General features: G+C 38.5%; 1 protein-coding gene across 4 annotated transcripts in view; it reads left to right on the forward strand.

The window, feature by feature from the left end:
• Window positions 1-16,987, forward strand: part of ZNF385D (zinc finger protein 385D) — a 421,801-nt gene that overhangs the window by 249,924 nt on the left and 154,890 nt on the right. The window contains exon 1 of one of the 4 annotated variants that reach the window (XM_017732128.1): window positions 5,273-5,608. The exons of 2 other annotated variants lie outside the window; for them this stretch is intronic. In XM_017732128.1, the coding sequence (XP_017587617.1) occupies window positions 5,587-5,608 (22 nt within the window). In that variant the 5' untranslated portion in view covers window positions 5,273-5,586. Of the gene's footprint in view, window positions 1-5,272; window positions 5,609-16,987 lie in introns of those variants that run through there. One more of the 4 variants, XM_017732127.1, reaches the window with a different exon arrangement.

Genomic DNA, 16,987 nt, shown 5'->3' on the forward strand with positions numbered 1-16,987 from the left:
AAAGAGGGAGAAATGAAGGATTATGTATGTTGCACATTTTGTTGTCATCAGTTCCAGTTTTCATTTTTGAGTGAAAAAAAGCTACATTTCGTGTGTGGGTGTGTTTGAAAATATATTTGACATGCATTCAGCTTCTCAGTCTCATTGTTTGCTTTTAAAACCATATTTCTATTTAAAATTGTTATCAACATACATAGTCAAAGAAGCTCTGCACCAATTGTGTATTCATTTGCATTTTATTAACTTAAATCTTGTCCCATGTTTAGGAGCAGAAGATGACAGGAGTGGGCATTTAGTAAAACCATTAGCAGCAATAGTGCCTAAAATGTGGGTTTGATTTTATGTTGGCTACATTCTGTTTGTTTGTTTAATGACTATCCATGTCTATGGGGAGTAAATTCAGAAAAATATGACCTTTCAATTGCCACATGTTGTCTGTGTTAAAACTACAAAACAGCAGAAGTGCTAGCTTTAAGCTTAGAAAAATGTGTATTGTTCTATTTATATTTCTTAAGCTGTGTATGTAGAAAATCCCGGTTGCTTAAAAAGAGCAGTGCTGTAAGTGCTGTTCCTGAACTGATAAAGTCTGCTTGGCAAAGCTTTGTAAAGGCACTCAGAATCAAAAGTGAGTCTGTTTACCTCTTGAAAACGCTTTCATAGGAGGTTCTGGTTAGCCATTTCCAATAGAGAATGGAGCAGTTGATCAGATAGCAGCTAAACTAATGAAAAGCATCATGGAAGTGACAGGAAGATTAATTAAGTTCCTCCAGTTGTATTCACGTGTTGTGGTACAGAGTTCCTTCGGGTACTGCTGCAGTTAAATGGTATTCATGGTGACAAATATTGCACATTTCCAGAAGTGACACTTCTGAGTCAAGGGTAAAAAACACATTTGGTAGTTTTAGCCCGTGAAGAATGTTCAAAACCAAAGATGAGCCTCTGTGGTTGTTTAAAATATACAAATGTAACTTGCTCCTTCTCTTCTTATCCTTTAGTGTAGCCTCAGGAGATTAGTAATGAATCACAAAATCTGCATTATTGTGTAGTATGTCTTAAACTACTCCAGATGGCTTCAAAATGAAAACAAACCAAACTTCTAGCTGATGTACTTAGTATATTTGATTTGAGGCACAAAAATATGTGTGCTTGGAAATATTTTCGATTGCTTTTGGAGGCATACAAAACTGTGGCTTTTTTGCTGTTCTTTCTTTCTGCAATGTGGTCACTAATAGGAATGAAATAACTTCAATATATAAATTTCCAAATTATGTGGAAATTCTAATCCCACTTTACTTGCAAGAATCTTTTCATTTTGGGATGCATTTGATGAATTAGTAGGCCAAATGTGATTTGGATTGTTTCTCCCATTTTATTTTCAGAAATGAATGATTCCACAATAAATTTTTGTTCTTAATATCTGTCTCTGTACAGCAGACAAAATTTATTTTAGGAAAATCTGGAAACCTCTGAGATGTGTGAGATCATTTAGCCTACTACACATGATGCATAGACTTAAAATGCTGTATCACTAGTGTATTTGTTGACTATTATTGCACTTCTGCCAGCAAAGAGTTCCTCGATGTGCTTCTGTATTTGCAAGAGATGAGTTGTGGTCAGCCTTACTAACTGACTTTCATCAAAGCCAATTGGTAAGAGTTTGGGTATAAATCTAGTATTAGTTGCCTCCTGGGAGAGTTCAAGACTGGAAGAGGTTTTCCAGGAATCCTAGGGAATTAACTGGGTGCATTAATATTAAATATTAATTAGTCTCTGCAACAGACTTGCCTGTGAGTGGCTTTAATACTTACTACGAAGGCATTGTGTAAATCAGTGGATAGATAAAAATCAGTAGAAAGCACAGAACAGAGGAGCTAGTTCATGAAGTGGTCCTCTGGCTCTAGATGAAGTCAGGTGTGGAGAGTAACCTGTAGCTTTCCCAGGTCTGGAGAAATGTAAGTTGTGTGCTGTACTTCTGGGCCATGTGTGCTATCTGCTTTTTTGTTTATTCCAAGGAGGTGATGTCTTGTGGGTTGTTCTGCGTTTTGAAAATCTGCCCTTTGTGGCAAAGCCTTTACCAGGGTGAGAAAGGGCAGAAAAACTTAAGGTGGACATGCTATTATGAAAAAAAGTTACAGGTTGTTGGAAAAGAGGATTTCAGGAAGTAGAAGTTGCTTCTAGTATTAGAAATAAGGATGAGGGGTAGCTGATTTAGGAGAAGGTAATTTTTTTCTTGTTACGCTTATGCTGTTGCTGAATCACAAGAGTCTGGGGGTTTTGTTTTCATAAGTGAACCATGCATGCATGAAAATATGATAATTTTGCAGTTGACCGGCATCTGTAGCAAAGTTAAATGCTGGTTAGCCTGTGCTAGCTTGTTGATGCCTGGGAGTTTGCACCATGGGCTGACATCATGGACTAATTTGCTCATTCATTCTGCATGATCCTGCATGCCCAGGCTGGGTCTACTCAAATCTCCAGGCACACATAAGTGTTTGCTGCTCCTGACTGTGCTTCCCTACAGCTGTTTTCAGCAGAACCCTCAATGCTTGCATTAAAACACCAGGCATTTGGGATTGCAATTACTAAACTAAACCTTGCTTCCACTGACAGTGACAATATCCCACTCAGGGAATAAAATTTATTTTTTGTTCCTTGCTTGAAACCCTACTTCTTTGTGCAGCTTATTAATGTTGTACATGTGTAAATGAAAGCAGGGTTTGTCATGGAGTATGTGAATTTGGGATGTGAAAGCTTTCCAGTGATTTTCCCTCCTACCTTGCATTTTTGTAGATGAAATAAATAGAAATTAAATTTCTTGTTTTAGTGTCTTTGGTTACTTTAGTTGTATACTTACTCCCTGAACACAAATAAGATGCAGTAGGGAAGGGAGGTTGTCCTTCTTGTTTTACATCCTACAGGGCAAAATCAAATTGGAGGTAACATTCAGAACCAAGTTGTGGAGAACATGTCAGTCTCTGTGACACTTCGGTGCTTCCATTTCCTGAGGATCTGACCTGCCATCAGACACCATGGAATTGGTACAGGTTTTTAACACAACAGCCATTTCAAGAAGGGGTGTTTGAAGGCAGTGTGGTCCTTGCCTGAGCACTAATAGCACATCTGCATAGACATCAGCCTTCTGTACCCAGGCTCTCAGATGACCAGCTGATGGCATGAATCAGCAGGCATATTGTCTTGGTGGAACATCGAGACCAGAGTCAGCCTACATCTTGCAGGGTTTGACTCCTGGCAGAATAACCCCAAGCCTTTTTTTCTGTGATAAGGTAAACGCAACTTAGCAGGCAAATACTGTGCAGACTGGGTGCAGACTGTCTTAAAGGACGTCACGCAGTGCCTCTGCAAAAGCACTTCAGAGCTGGAAAAGGAGCTGAAGGATTTCACAGAGAATTGATTCTCTGAGCTTTTACCCTCAGTGAAGGGAGAGGAGGGAATTCTTGTACTGCAGAAGGCCCCTGATAGCAGCTTATACCTACTGCTCAGAGCATATTAGAGTGGTTCAGCTGAGGTATTTTAAACCAGTCTTTGAGGATGGTATTTTCTCCTATAGCGAGGTGTCCTTCACTGTATTGTAGAAGTGAATGAGCATTGTAATGATGAAATAAAGTAAAGGAATGTACCACGAATACCCTCTGGTTTTTGCTGTCCTCACTGTGCAGTTGAAACATAGGCCGTGATTTCTAGACAGCTTCTTTTTTCTTTAATCCCTCAGGGGTTTTTAGACAGCATTTCTTCACTGTGATTTAAGATTTGCTCAACTTACATTGTTGGTCAGTTTGACCCACACAAGAAGTCTTGCTCTTCCTCCCTTGTGCACTGTGGCCTCAAAGTGCACTCCTGCACTGTGAGCTTTTTAGTTGTGAAGCAAAGCTTATTTTGGGGTATATGTGTACCAAGGATGTCTTGTTTCAGGGCTTGCCTCTTCCTAGGGGCAGTTGAAATAAGAAAGGGCACTGACAAAGGCTAGGTATCAGAAATGAATAGGTGTGGGACTGCCAGTGAGGGACAGGACCGAAATTCGTGCCCCAGTTCCCCGTGAGTGTTCAATCTCAGTAGCATTAATACAGGTATCATGAAACCTCGTGAGGGCAATGCTGCTGAGGATCCTTGCTAAGGGATGCATAGCAGCACTGTACACCAGGGCTCTTGCCTCTGCTGCTGCAACTGGAGCGTTCCTTGGCTGCTGTGCTGCTGCGATAATTTTGCCCGAAGTGATTGGACCTCATGAAATAGTACTTATTGTGTGGTGGTTTTACAAATAAGAAGTGGAGCTTTAAATGAAGTATACCTGTCATCCTCTTTCCTGCAGAATGAAAGCATTCATCCCATTAGATCCTATTATAATGAAATAAACGTTTCAGCATACTGTCCATTATTTTTAGTATAAGTATATTATCACTGATACATGCCAGACTGACGGCAGGAAACCAATGTCCTCTATTGATTCAGAGAAGAGACATATGTGCATAAATACAGACCACATTGTGTTCACCACACTGACGCACTGGTGTGTGTCGGATCCATCCCGAGGCACTACATGTACATGGTGGAGAGTATTTCGGTGTTTCTTTGGTCTTTCTTCTGAAGATGCTACTAGTTCGTATAGCAGCAGGGATTGTGTGTTGACCTATTTACAACAAACTTAGGACCACTCCATTTGACACAGAAATAAAATACCTACCAGCTGCTAATGACTTATCAACCTGGGCCAGAAAGCAACTAGAGACCTGGAGGGTGAAAGGTTGTAAAGTCCATTACAGATCCTTCTTGTCGTATATCTCCTGTCCTCATGCTTTGTTATTCAGGTGAAGAAACTGTAGTTTAAAAAATCAGTGTGGCTGTATTGAAATTGAACCACCTATTTGTCAGTTGCTTTTTAAAAATAGAAACAGACTTGGCTTTATCCAACATTTGGATTGAAATTGTTTATTGAAGTGGAACTATCGATTAAAAAAAAAAATCTTAGGGGTACATGATCTTGCAAAGTGCCAGGCATCTTTATCTTCTATTGAAGTTGGGGTATTGAGGCACTCAAAGCTTCTCCTGGAGCCTGCCCTTCAAAGAAAAATACACTAACAATATACGCTTTGTCTTTCCCATCTATTATGTAATTGAGCACGTTATGTCACTAAACGCATTTACTGCCAAGAAACAAAAAAAGCCCGTACAATTTTAGAAGGGCTTATTTTTTTTTTTTGTCCAAACCGGAGTTAGGTTAACCAGGATATAAGAGCATGTCTTTGCCAGCCCGTTAAAGAAAAGATCTGTTTGTAGTACTCTTAGTCCTGATGTCACAGGCACAGCAAGGACATCAGAAGGAGGAGTCAGATTACAGTAAGAATGGGCAGTGCAGCATGCAGCCGGAGTAAACGCTAAATCAGACAGGGATTGTATCAGGGATAAGACTGCCTGCAAAGTGCTCATCCTGAGGAGGCACACTGCTCTCTCATGCTTCTCGTGCTGGGAAATTTCCACATAATGTAGAATGAAAAAGCTCTGTTTTACATGTCAGCCCTGTGCAGGAGCTAATGCTGAATACACAGCGGTGGGATCCTGACTGCATGATTAATGAGAAACATAATGTATTTTGGTAAGTGTTAACCGTGATGTAATTCTGCTTCTGCTCACATTATCAATAGGAGTGATTATTACAGATTTCGGATTCAAGAACATTTCGTGCTGGCACGCACCTAAAACTGACAACTGGGGAATCCTGCCGGCTGTGCAGTTTGAAAGGATTCCATTGTCTGGGAAATTTTCTGTTTGAGTGGGCTACTGCGTAGTTCTAGCGGTTTGAAAAACAAGCTAGATAAGATGAACTCGTGCTAGGTTTGTTTTAAATGAACTTGTGTTTCATCTGCCGAGAGGGGATGAGAAATGCTTGTGAGGCATGGGAAGTTTTAGACTAACTTAATGTAATGGACGAGCTGCTACTGCACTGTCAGTGCTGGGGAGGCACAGTGAACCTCAGTATTTCATTCAGCTCTTAGTTTGAAGAATTCAAAGGTACAAAGGAGAAACAATGTTTTATTTGCAGTGCTGTGATTGCCGAGTACTCTGCATTGTGCAGATCGCCGGTGTGGGGTTGGCTCCTTTCATGCCACAAAATGCGTATTATTTTAAGCCTTTAGGGGTCTTGGAGCTGTTAAATATTTGTGCAGAGTTTAGTTTTGTTGCTTGATGGAAATCTTCCTTAGGCTTACAGCTGAGCTGGCTGCATACCCTAAAAACATAGTGTGGAGCTATGTCTAAGCAATGTAGCGCTGCAGTACTGGGCTGGGATGTACGATTGCAATATAATGCTGCAAGTTAGTGCTGTTGAAGAGCAAAGAAAAATAAAATAGAGAATTTGGTGTTGTGATGGAAAAATGCTATTCTTGACTGCTTGAAATCTCATCTAGTCTCACTGTTAATTTATAACTACATAATACTTAGAATGAACCCAGAGCAGGGAGTTGAAGGATTTCTGGGACATTCAGCAGCTTTCTCAGTTTCATTAAATGTTGAATCAGGAGTTCACTTCAAGCTTTAAGGGAAGAACTTTTTTAATATTCTCAGCCCTTTCAAAAAAGTACTGTGCCTTGTGCCATGCTAAGCATTATCTTCTTATTTTCATAAAATTAAAGATTGTGTATGTATGTGTGTGTGTCTTTAACAGTGAAACACATCAATTATGAAAGCAGATAGATTTTTGATGCAAACTGTCATAGCAGAAAAAAAATACACAAATTGGTTGAGTTGTCAGAACTGTTCTGCGTCCCTTGCAAAGATAAATTTTCAGTGTTTTAGCTTTATTACATTTTCAAAAGACTGAGGAAGAAGAATAGGCAAGCATTATGGTTTTAAGTTTGATTAATTCAGATTACGTCTCTTCACTATTAAAAAAGTCAGGTTAATTTGCTATTCATTTCTTTCAGGTATTTTTCTACCATTAACAGCATTGCAAGCGCAAGACGGGTTGGTTGGGTTTTTTTTAACAATCAGTTATTCTTGTGTAGGATTAGAAGTTGCAGTTTCCTGAAATTATAGAGTTAGGGTATTAGGTATATGTTAGCTGCATGGTATTTATTTTATCATTTTTTTCCTGTCTATAATTTTCAGAAACATGTAGTGGTGATCAAACTTTTTTTGATGTTACTTTGAAAAAATAAAAATCTCTGATTTGTTTTCTGGTGCAACACAAGTTTTTAAATGGAAAAAACTGCACTGTGCTTTCTCTCTGCTTTGTAGGAATTTCACTTCTGAGAGCAGAGCTGAAAGTTTCTGCTAGGCAGGTTCTCTGTCTGCTGTGTTGAGTCTGAAGTTTCCTTCAATGTTAAGTTCTAAATGAATGTTCTTGTTCCTGTCTTTTGCATAAGAAAGCATGAGCTGGGGGATAATGTTTAGCTGTGGCTATTCTGGGTATTTTCTTGCTATTCTGGGTATTGCTCTGTCTGTGAGAAGCCAGAACATCTGTAATCTCACCTGTCCCTGTTACTGCACTAAGCAGTATTGCACAGAGCCAGATGAAAGCTTGACTGCGTACATCGTGCGCCTACTTTGATTTCAGATTGCTACAGCTATCCTACAGACAGTATTGGAATTTTATTTTTTCTAAGGAGAAAAAAGATACTTTCCTATAAATATTAGTAAAGAATTCTGTAGTGTTTTTTGGGGCTTTGGGGGCTTTATTTAATCCGTACATGCAAATGTTGGGCCACATAAGTATAGAAAGGGCAGAAAAAGAAAGCATTTCTCTATGTTTGTATGCATCTTGTTTGGCTTTCTGGGCCTTCTTGTCTATTCGCTGCTGATGTAAGGTGGCATAGTGGGAATGCGTGCGTTCAGCACTTAGGCTGAAGTAAATACTGAAAATAATTACCACAGAAAGTAAGACCTAACCCTCTGACAGTATTATTGTTATGGAGCAAGTGTTAATGGGTGAAGTGAGTTTTTTAACTATCAGAGAGAGAAGTTGCTAAATTCAGGAATTTGTCGTCATGTTTCTCTCTCTTTTTAAAGCTGTAGCCTCCAAGAAGATATTCTACCTTTATCTTGCATCCTACTACGTATTTTGTATTGTTTGAGCTGAGCCTTCAAATAATTAAACTCATTGTAACCCTTCTAAATTCATGAGCCTTTATTTCACATTGCAACCGAATACTGACATAGTTGTTTTAAGAACTGCTAATTTTCACTCACCATGCTGTGCTTTTGAGTTTGTTGTCTGGTCACCGTGGATACATTTGTTACTTGTTGTATTGATTTCGCATTCATCATTTCAAGTTGAATAGGAATATGGAGTTGTAATAATAATAGTAATAAAAATCCTACAAAATGATGTGGTATGTTTATAGAGTAAGCCTAAAGCCAATGAAAATAATAAATTTCTGTTAAGTGTTATCATACGGAGACGTTTTGCACTTAAGAACATAACATACGTGCCTCAGAGCAACTTTTGCCTGTATTTATCGCCAAGTTAATAATTTAGCATAAGATAAAAGTCAGCTGTGACCATTCTCAGCAGTTCTGAGAGGAGGAATGGTGGCTGACTGTCAGTGCCACAGCGCAGATGTTGCGCACTGATATGGGGGAACCTCCCCTAGTCCTGCTCAATGTGAGGGCTCTGCTGTGGCTAATGGTCAGAGCTGGACGCTGCACCTCTACCTTACAAGGCCCCACCGGCCACTGTTGCCTTGGCTCGGCCACCTCGCCATGACTGCGCCTTGCTGGGCCTGGCAGCGCCGGCGGCCACGGGAGCTGGCTTGTCCTGGAGCACAGTGGCACCGCGGCTGGGGTGGCCACTCTGGTTGGGGCAGGTGCAAAGTGCTCTTGGCCAGGGGAAGGGGCAGAGCTGCTGGTGCATCTCCTGCTCTGCTCCACAGGCCACGGCTGTCGAGCTGGAGGAAACGCCGCAGTGATATTGCAGTTCTGGGACAGTGAGCATGGGTCCTGAGGGCTCAGGGAACCTGGCTGGAACTGAGAGCAAAGCGAATCTGCCACCCCCAGCACCAAAAAAAAATCACTGCCCCATACTATGCCCTTACAGAAGAAGCACAACTTAAAAAAACTGTAAAATTAAAATTTACAAAGAAAAGGGAGAGGAAAAAAGGAAAACATTGTACCTTTTTTTTTTTCCCCTTTCCCGCCTTCTCTGAACCTATTACTGTATTAAGTAACTTCTGTTCTCAATGTTTCACATTATACAGGAAATTAATATACTGGGATGGAAGTTAATATGCTATGGGATAAAATATAACATTAAGGGAAACAAACAAATAATTTTTGCCTGAAAATGCCATAACATTGCTGTTTGTGTGGTGGCTGTCTTAATTTTCAGAGGGGTTTTTTCAGTCAATGTTGTAGAATGTAGTAGCTCATCTCCATACATACTACTATTCTGAATATCACTTTTTATTTCTGGAACACTTTCTTGAAGAAATTCATGCTGGATGAATCATGGAATGAAAAGAATACCCCCCCCCCCACCCCAAATCCTATCACCTCTTTAAAGAAAACACGCATTGTACAAGCCAACCGACCAACTGCTGAAACAGGGAATTTTTTTTTTTGTTTCAATGAAAATATTAGGTTGTTACTGGTTTGTTTTTAGGAGGTTATATTTCCTTCTAGGTTAGACACTGTGGAGGCCTTTAGTACTATTTCTGTTTTCATTTAAGTCAGGATGACTCTGTGTTGATAAGGCTGTTCTTTTAACATGTTTTGAGAAGCACAGATACTGGATTACTGACTGTGTTTTATCACCAGCCATCTGCAATAAGAAAGTGTAGTTAATATATAATGGATGCTGTGTGTGACAGAAGAATTCAGCTGAGCAAGCCAATGTATAGGATCTTGAAAACTGCAGGAGCCTGATGTTTATATTTGGAACATTACAGCCTCCTGGGCAGTGAAGTTCGTATCTTGAAGCACTGAATAATCATTAATGCATGTATACATAATAACAATAAAAAAAAAATCCTATTTGAATTTACAGAAACTGCTCTGTGCTAGATTTCACCCTTTTAGTTTCTGTTACAGAAACTATTCATTTAAAATGCCACTAAATATATCCAGTATGTTGCCACAACAAAAAGGTCCTTTTGCCATTACACAGACAAAAAAAAAAGTCATTCCAAGTGTAACTTTTCTGGTGGCTGACAGAATTGCTCCAAACCCAAAACTGGATTCAGTGGTTTCCTGCTTCATTAGAGGAGATTAGATCACAGTTGCTACAGCTGAAGGTCCTTTAACAAAGTGTGTGTGCGCTCATGTGCTCACGTGAATGTGTGTCTGTGCATATTTTAGCTGAAATGTAGAATCTAATCCTGCATGCTTTCCTAACGAATGTCTTCATTCTGTTAAGAAATGAAATTTAAGAGGAAACCAGATTTTTAAAATTTTCATTGTGATATCATACTTCTGGCTATTTTAATTTTTTTTTCCTAAAAAGCAATTTATATAAATTTTTACAAAATATTTAAAAATAATGAGAGCCTTTGACTGAATTATGTCATATGGCTTATACCTCTCTGTGCCTGTGTGCAAGTATCCTTCCATGTTATTTTGATTTTGTTTCATAAGCTAGTGGCAATTCTAGAAATTCTTGCAATTACAAAAATGTTAATCAGGTTACAGGAATCCCTTTAAAGATTTTGCCTCTCATTGATCTAAAGAAGATGGTGGTATTTGAAAAAGGAGAAATATATTTGGACTGGCAAAAGGAAATATTTCAATTTTCTATTAGATCATGAAAAGTTCTTGAAATACAATAGAGGTCGTAAGGGCTCCAGTTTTTAAAAAGATATTACATGTAATATACTGCAAAGATTAGGTTTGCAGCTGAAATTGCATAGATGATTGGTAACATTCAGAGAAAATGCAGCAAAAGAGAGAAATACCAAAGCTTGAAGTGTCCGAGATTGCACTTGAATTAAATTGCTGGGGATGAAAGTGGGAAGAAGCTTTTCTCTATTGTAGGGCTAAGTCAATATATGGCAAAGCCACTTTCTGTAGGTCAGCCTGTATGTTCAGTTATTTTAGCAACACTTCTTTGAGAAATCTACTTAGGGGTGAAAAATGTAATACACGAAGCTGCATTACTGGCATGCTCATATACTTAGACCTCCTTGTTCATTTTGTTGAGCACTTCCTTCAGCTCATCAGTCTCATGCTCACAAACATGTTCCTTAGACAATTTTTTTTTTTTTCTATGTACATATACCCCATAAAGAGTTACTTCAATCTTAAGTAAGGTGTGACAGCTTAAAGTAGTTGGCAAGGGTCTGGATCAAATGTAAAATATGGAAATGCAACCGTAATTTCAAATTGGAATTGTAAGGGAGGCTCTTATGAAAGTTCAATTACTATACACCCTTGCTTCTTGTTAACATCGATGATAATACAGTTCTGTCTCTTTTGATGCTTAAAATAATATCCATTTAAAATTTCCTTAGGTTTGAAAAAATGGTAAGACATCTTGAGTCCTTATCTGGTGTTTAAACAAAAGTACTTGCTCTCCCTCTTCATTTTTTTTCTCCTTTTTGCCTTATTTCCCTCCCCCCTTCCTCCCCTACCCCACTATTTCTGCTTTAGAAAAGGTTGCATGTATTTTAAAAAGATGGGGTTAGATCAATCTATTTATTTTTTTTATACCTCTTCTAGCTGGCAGTTGTTTGGAAATCTTTCATCACTATGGGATAAGGTCCTGTCTCTTTTACCAAGCCAACTAATTTACTCTGTTTTGTAGTCCCCGCAGGTTTCAGAATTTAAAACCATAATGTACCACTTGCTTTTCAAGTAAAGCTTGAAAAGCTCCTGGGGTTTGGTAGTGTATAGTATCTTCATCTCTGAAGCAGTTAAAGGAGATACAAAAATGAGATTGACCGTGAGTGTCTGCTAACTCTGGGTATGGCTGTTTGAAATTTTAGCATAGGCTTAGGGTCTCAAAGGGCTTTGGCTCATACTGGTAATTTTTATAATGTGTGTTGTTTATGTTTTCTCTTTATTACAATGCAAACCAGTAGTCTCTTCCCCAATTCCCTCCATCAGAAAACAAGATAGAACCTAAAAAGCGACTTTATGCTAGAAAACCCCCTCTGAATATTGAAACTGCTTTCTTGAGAACAAAGGAAAAAAGCTAGGCTTAATTTTCTCTTTGAATATTACTTCATAGTGGTTCTCTTATTTATTTACTTTCATGCTGTAATTGAAAAAGCAGATGGACAATTCATTCAAATGAAAGCCATGAAAATTTTCTCAGCTTTTGTTCTTGTTGACCTTGTTTACTCAGCTTGTTTACTATGGAGTGTAGTAAGTTATAAAGATAGAGGGAGATAATAGCTGTGTTTTCCAATATTGTTACCCATCGTTGCACTAGGGATCAATACTGAATGAAAAAAAAGAAAACCAAAAAAGACCAAACAAGTTAAAAAACACAGAACCTTGACAAGATCTGCTACTGTGAGTGCAAAAGGAAAGAGCAGGTGGAGAGGAAGCCAGTCTGGGCACTGCAAGAAATCTCAGTGCTCTTTTTGCTAAGCCAAGTCATTTTTCAGTAGTGACCTGAGGGTCTACTGTCTCTATAGTGCAATGTTTAGCAAATTAGGTTTTGTTTGCTGGTATTTACCTGTGATAGCAAATCCACTCACCTCCTGTCAAAACCAGCAATGTAACAGATGCATTCCGTTTGCCAGATATGTGACTATTATGTAGGAAGCACACTGTTCCTCCATTTTTCTATTATTACTGGTAAGTTGTGCTGCTGTGAGCAGCAAATTTTTCAACAGTGGCTTGTCTGCTTTTAGGTAGCACAGGATAAAGTAGTAACTGTGCGGACATACAGAAAACTTTACATAATCTCCTATTTAACTTTGTAATTCCTGTGTTTGTAAATACAGGAATTACAGCCAAACAGGCCATAAAAAGTTGTGTATGCATATGTAAGGTTATATTTAAATCCTTTCACTTTTTGTCTCCTTCTGACTGAGGGCATGGCAGCCACATGAACATGGGCACTGTAAAGCCACTGAACTGTATTATTTGTAGTATCCTTACATGATTTTAGCACTCAAGACATGATGTAATCATTTACAAACATTGGTCTCGCCAGTCCTGACCGCAGTCTGTCTGCCGTGTAAAACTAGTTGTTTTGTCCTCCTTTCCACTCGCAGTGCTAGGGCAGTTGCCACAGCCTCCTAATAACACATTTAGACTCTTAGACTTAAATCTTAGTAGCCCTGAATACTTTGAAATTGCATTGGTCTACATGGTATGATTATTCTCTCCCCATTCTTTCTATATTAAGGAAGGTTTCAAAATAATAACTTTTTCTTTTCAATTGGGTTGAGGTAAAAGTTTTCACTACATTTATAAATTCCTAATGGTTTCCCTTTTTTCTTTCTTTTTTTTTCTTTTTCTCCCAATCCATTGAAGTATTTTTGTAGAACATAAAAGATATATTCTTACATAGGTACAGCTGACAAACCTACTCAATGCTAATTAGCAGCCCATCCAAATTAGCATTTAGCTCTACACATCTAACAACACATGCAAGAGGTTACCTGAAGGAAGAAATGAAGGTTTTTAGGCTTGAAAGAATCAGTGGCCTTAAAGAGGGACATTACTACACACATGCCCACACAGATATGCTCCTTCACGTGAATGAACTTACCGAATGTAATGAACAAACACGGAGAGGCTGAAAACACATTAAAAAAAAAATCAAAGCAACACTGGCAGCCTCGCTAGTAATGTAGATACAATCAAAATGTGATTGTGGAAAGACTCAGAGTGTGTGAAATGTATGTAAACTCTGCTGGCAGAGAAAGGCAGGCAGGCAGCAGGTAAAGTGGGGTGGCTTGCTGGTGCTGCAACAAAAAGGTTCTGGCAGCACCACCCTTCACAAGCATTCCAAGATGACCAAACAAAACTGCTCTGTTTTGCCATAGTGACTAGCTTGAAGCAGAATTGTCATCACATGCTACCATCAACACACCAGGAAGAAAATTTATTTAAATAGTCTGAAATTAACATTGTGAAGGCCATGAATGATAATGCTGTATGTCACTGTGGACACCCAGAAAACTCCAGAGATTTTAGGAAGAAAATGCAGATGTGTAGAACATTAATCTATTTTTACTTGTCATTATCCCCTGCCCTATTTTTTCTTTTTAAAGCTTAATATATCCAAAATATTTAGTGTAGTGAAGAAAAACAGAACAGAACTGTCTCAGGTAGGCAGTCTTTGATGATAGTTAGCATTGAAAAATATTAACAATTAATATTCCTAAAATATCCCTCAGTTTATTCTAGCAATGTTTGTCATTTGTATAAGTTTTTTGTGCATTTCTAGTAGAAACGTTTCTTCATGAGAACATTCACAAAGATAAAAATTGCATGATACTTTATTGTAATTTATTATAGGAGGGTTTTTTTAATGTTAAAAGCTATGCCAGCACATTGTCAGCAATACAAGCTCACTTTAGATTCATCTGAAAACAGAAATATTTCCATCTGACCTCAGTATATAGTCAAATGAATTATGAATATTTTATATTAAATGTCTGTTTGAGAGACTCCAGCTGAGCTAATATCTTCAAAATCAAAAGGTAAGAAGAAATAATGGTAATTATAAATTTTTAGCCCTTTCTAGATGCTCACAGCAATAGATGACTAATGCTTTCAGAGAATGTTTACCATAATAAGTAAGTTAATCTTTTAAGAAATCTTTGTGAGGTGCCTGTGATGGGCAGATTTTCAGTTTTGCAAGTTTTTCTATCTCTGTAGCCAGGTTCTGTTTTAGTACATAGTGTAGGGAGCTGATTTTGGTATTAGTTGAGGTAATATTGATGGTTTGTCTGAAAGAAGTTGGGCAGCTTTTGAAAACTGTGGGTATAATGTAAGTATGGCAAGTGCTAGCAGATATCAAAGAAAGCTCTTGCAAGTTTGAGAATCTTTCAGGAAAAATTGAGCTTTCCTCACTGATACTGTTTTTACTGAGATCTATTCATAGAGAAGGAGGTTTCAGAAAGTAATTATTGTTTGTAATGAACTGTGGAAAGTGTTGGACTGTGCTAACAGATTTTCTTGAACGCAATTTCATTTACTGGACCTAACATCCTGGGAAGCTTCCATGGCCCCCAGAAAAGTCAGAGTTTCAGCTGTGCTGGACATACTAAACTAGACCTATGCTAGTTAAGGTAACCGCCAGATAATTTGTAGCAGTTGTGTTTAATGTCTCCAATAATTTCAAATATGAATTAAGTGCTCTTCAAAATCTTAAAACTGATCATCAGCAGTGTAGTCAAACTTTGGCAGCCAGTTGGGCAACAGGTTTGGGGTGGAGGCAGTATGATCCAGTGATGGCAAAGGATTTAGCTGTTTGGGTTGCAGATCCTCTTGAAATAGTTGTTCTCTGAACCTTTGCCAGAAGAGGCAATGAATGTGATGGAAATATGAGCTCAGGTGGTTGGATAATTTGAATTGCATTGGCCTTGTGTGGGGAGCTCCACTCATGGGAAGATGCATCTGCAGGAGGAAGTGTGGTGCTGCAGGTCTTGCCATGCTAGAGGAGCTCTGCCCACCTGCAGGGCAAGACTCCATCATTCCCTTGTCCTCCTCAGCTTTACTGATTTCCGTAGAAAGGCTCAGGAATCAACAGGCAATGAAAGTTACCCTCATTTTTTTTGTTTCTGGAAATGTTTTAAAATCACCAACATCTTTTCTTATAAACTTGCATGCAGATTTCTGCTGCAAACAAGTATAGTCATTATTGTTCTTATTAATTTCCGTTTACCAAGTCATCTATGCCAATAAGGATAATATGACATTCTTAAGTCACCTGAGCTATTTGATTCTATACACTCCTAGGCCCACAGCAATTCCCTGTTAGGTTTACATTTGCAAGGAATTCATCTCTGTGTATAGGATGGTGGCTTGCAAGCTTTCCTGGTTATGTGCAAGTTATGTAGAGTATCTCTTAATTTACAGTAGTCCTATTTAAGTTTTATTTAGTTTCCTGGGGGCAACCACTCCAGTGCCTTGATGAACTGGGATGTCTTTTTTGGCCTCATTAAGGCACATTATTTGCAATATCATTAAAAAATCAAGACAATTCAATGAATAGTGTAGTAGTTTATGGTGGTTCTCCTTCAGTTAACAGAGTACACTAGCTAAGCAGAAGAGCAGCAGTGAGGAAAATCTGGGATTTCTTCTCTTCCCCACCTCCCTCACCCCCACCCCACACCCTCACTAGCAGAGGAGGCTTAACATTTTTCTTAGAGCATCATCTCATACAGCTCTGTTGAAGTTTATGACCACAAATCATATCAAGCTATCATTTCTGTGGGTTTGTAGCTCAGCCAGAAAAAGCTGCATGTGGGAGAAGTTCCTTTCTAGTGTGCAGGATTTTGACATTTGCAGTTCTGTGTCTGGAGCTACTGAATGGACATGTATTAAAATTGTATGTGGGTAATAGTTTCTAGTGACAAGGAAACTGTAATTTGTAATTAGAATGTTGGTTTGACTTTTGAATGTGTCATTTTGGAAAGGTCAAGTAACATTATACTACTAGAACATATAGCAAATTTGAAATTTATAGTGAATTTTAGGGGGAAAGAGATAAAATCTTATACTAAATCATGTCCAGTAAGAGGCCATTGCTCATGCTGTTAGAGCAAGAGCATGAACTTAAGCAAATACTCTCAAAAATAAATTTCCATTTAAAAAAATTAAAGGGTTTCTAGTTCCCTTGGGTGTGTATGTGCATTTACTGCTTTCCATGGTTTTTTTCAGTGTGTGATAGCTCTAAGAAACAGCTCAAGCCACCTTTTCCTAGCGTTCAATGAGCAGAAAGAATCCTGAAATCATGTGAGGTGGTAAACCTAATACATGGGACTTTCTAGTTGTATTCTTTAGGGCTTTTTTTTTTTTTTTTTTAATTTGGACTAAAACAAACTTGCTTATAACTGCAGAGGAAGTTGTAGGGACA

This window comes from Corvus brachyrhynchos, unplaced genomic scaffold, assembly GCF_000691975.1.
Source record: "Corvus brachyrhynchos isolate BGI_N302 unplaced genomic scaffold, ASM69197v1 scaffold53, whole genome shotgun sequence".
In the NCBI taxonomy this organism is placed as follows: domain Eukaryota; kingdom Metazoa; phylum Chordata; class Aves; order Passeriformes; family Corvidae; genus Corvus; species Corvus brachyrhynchos.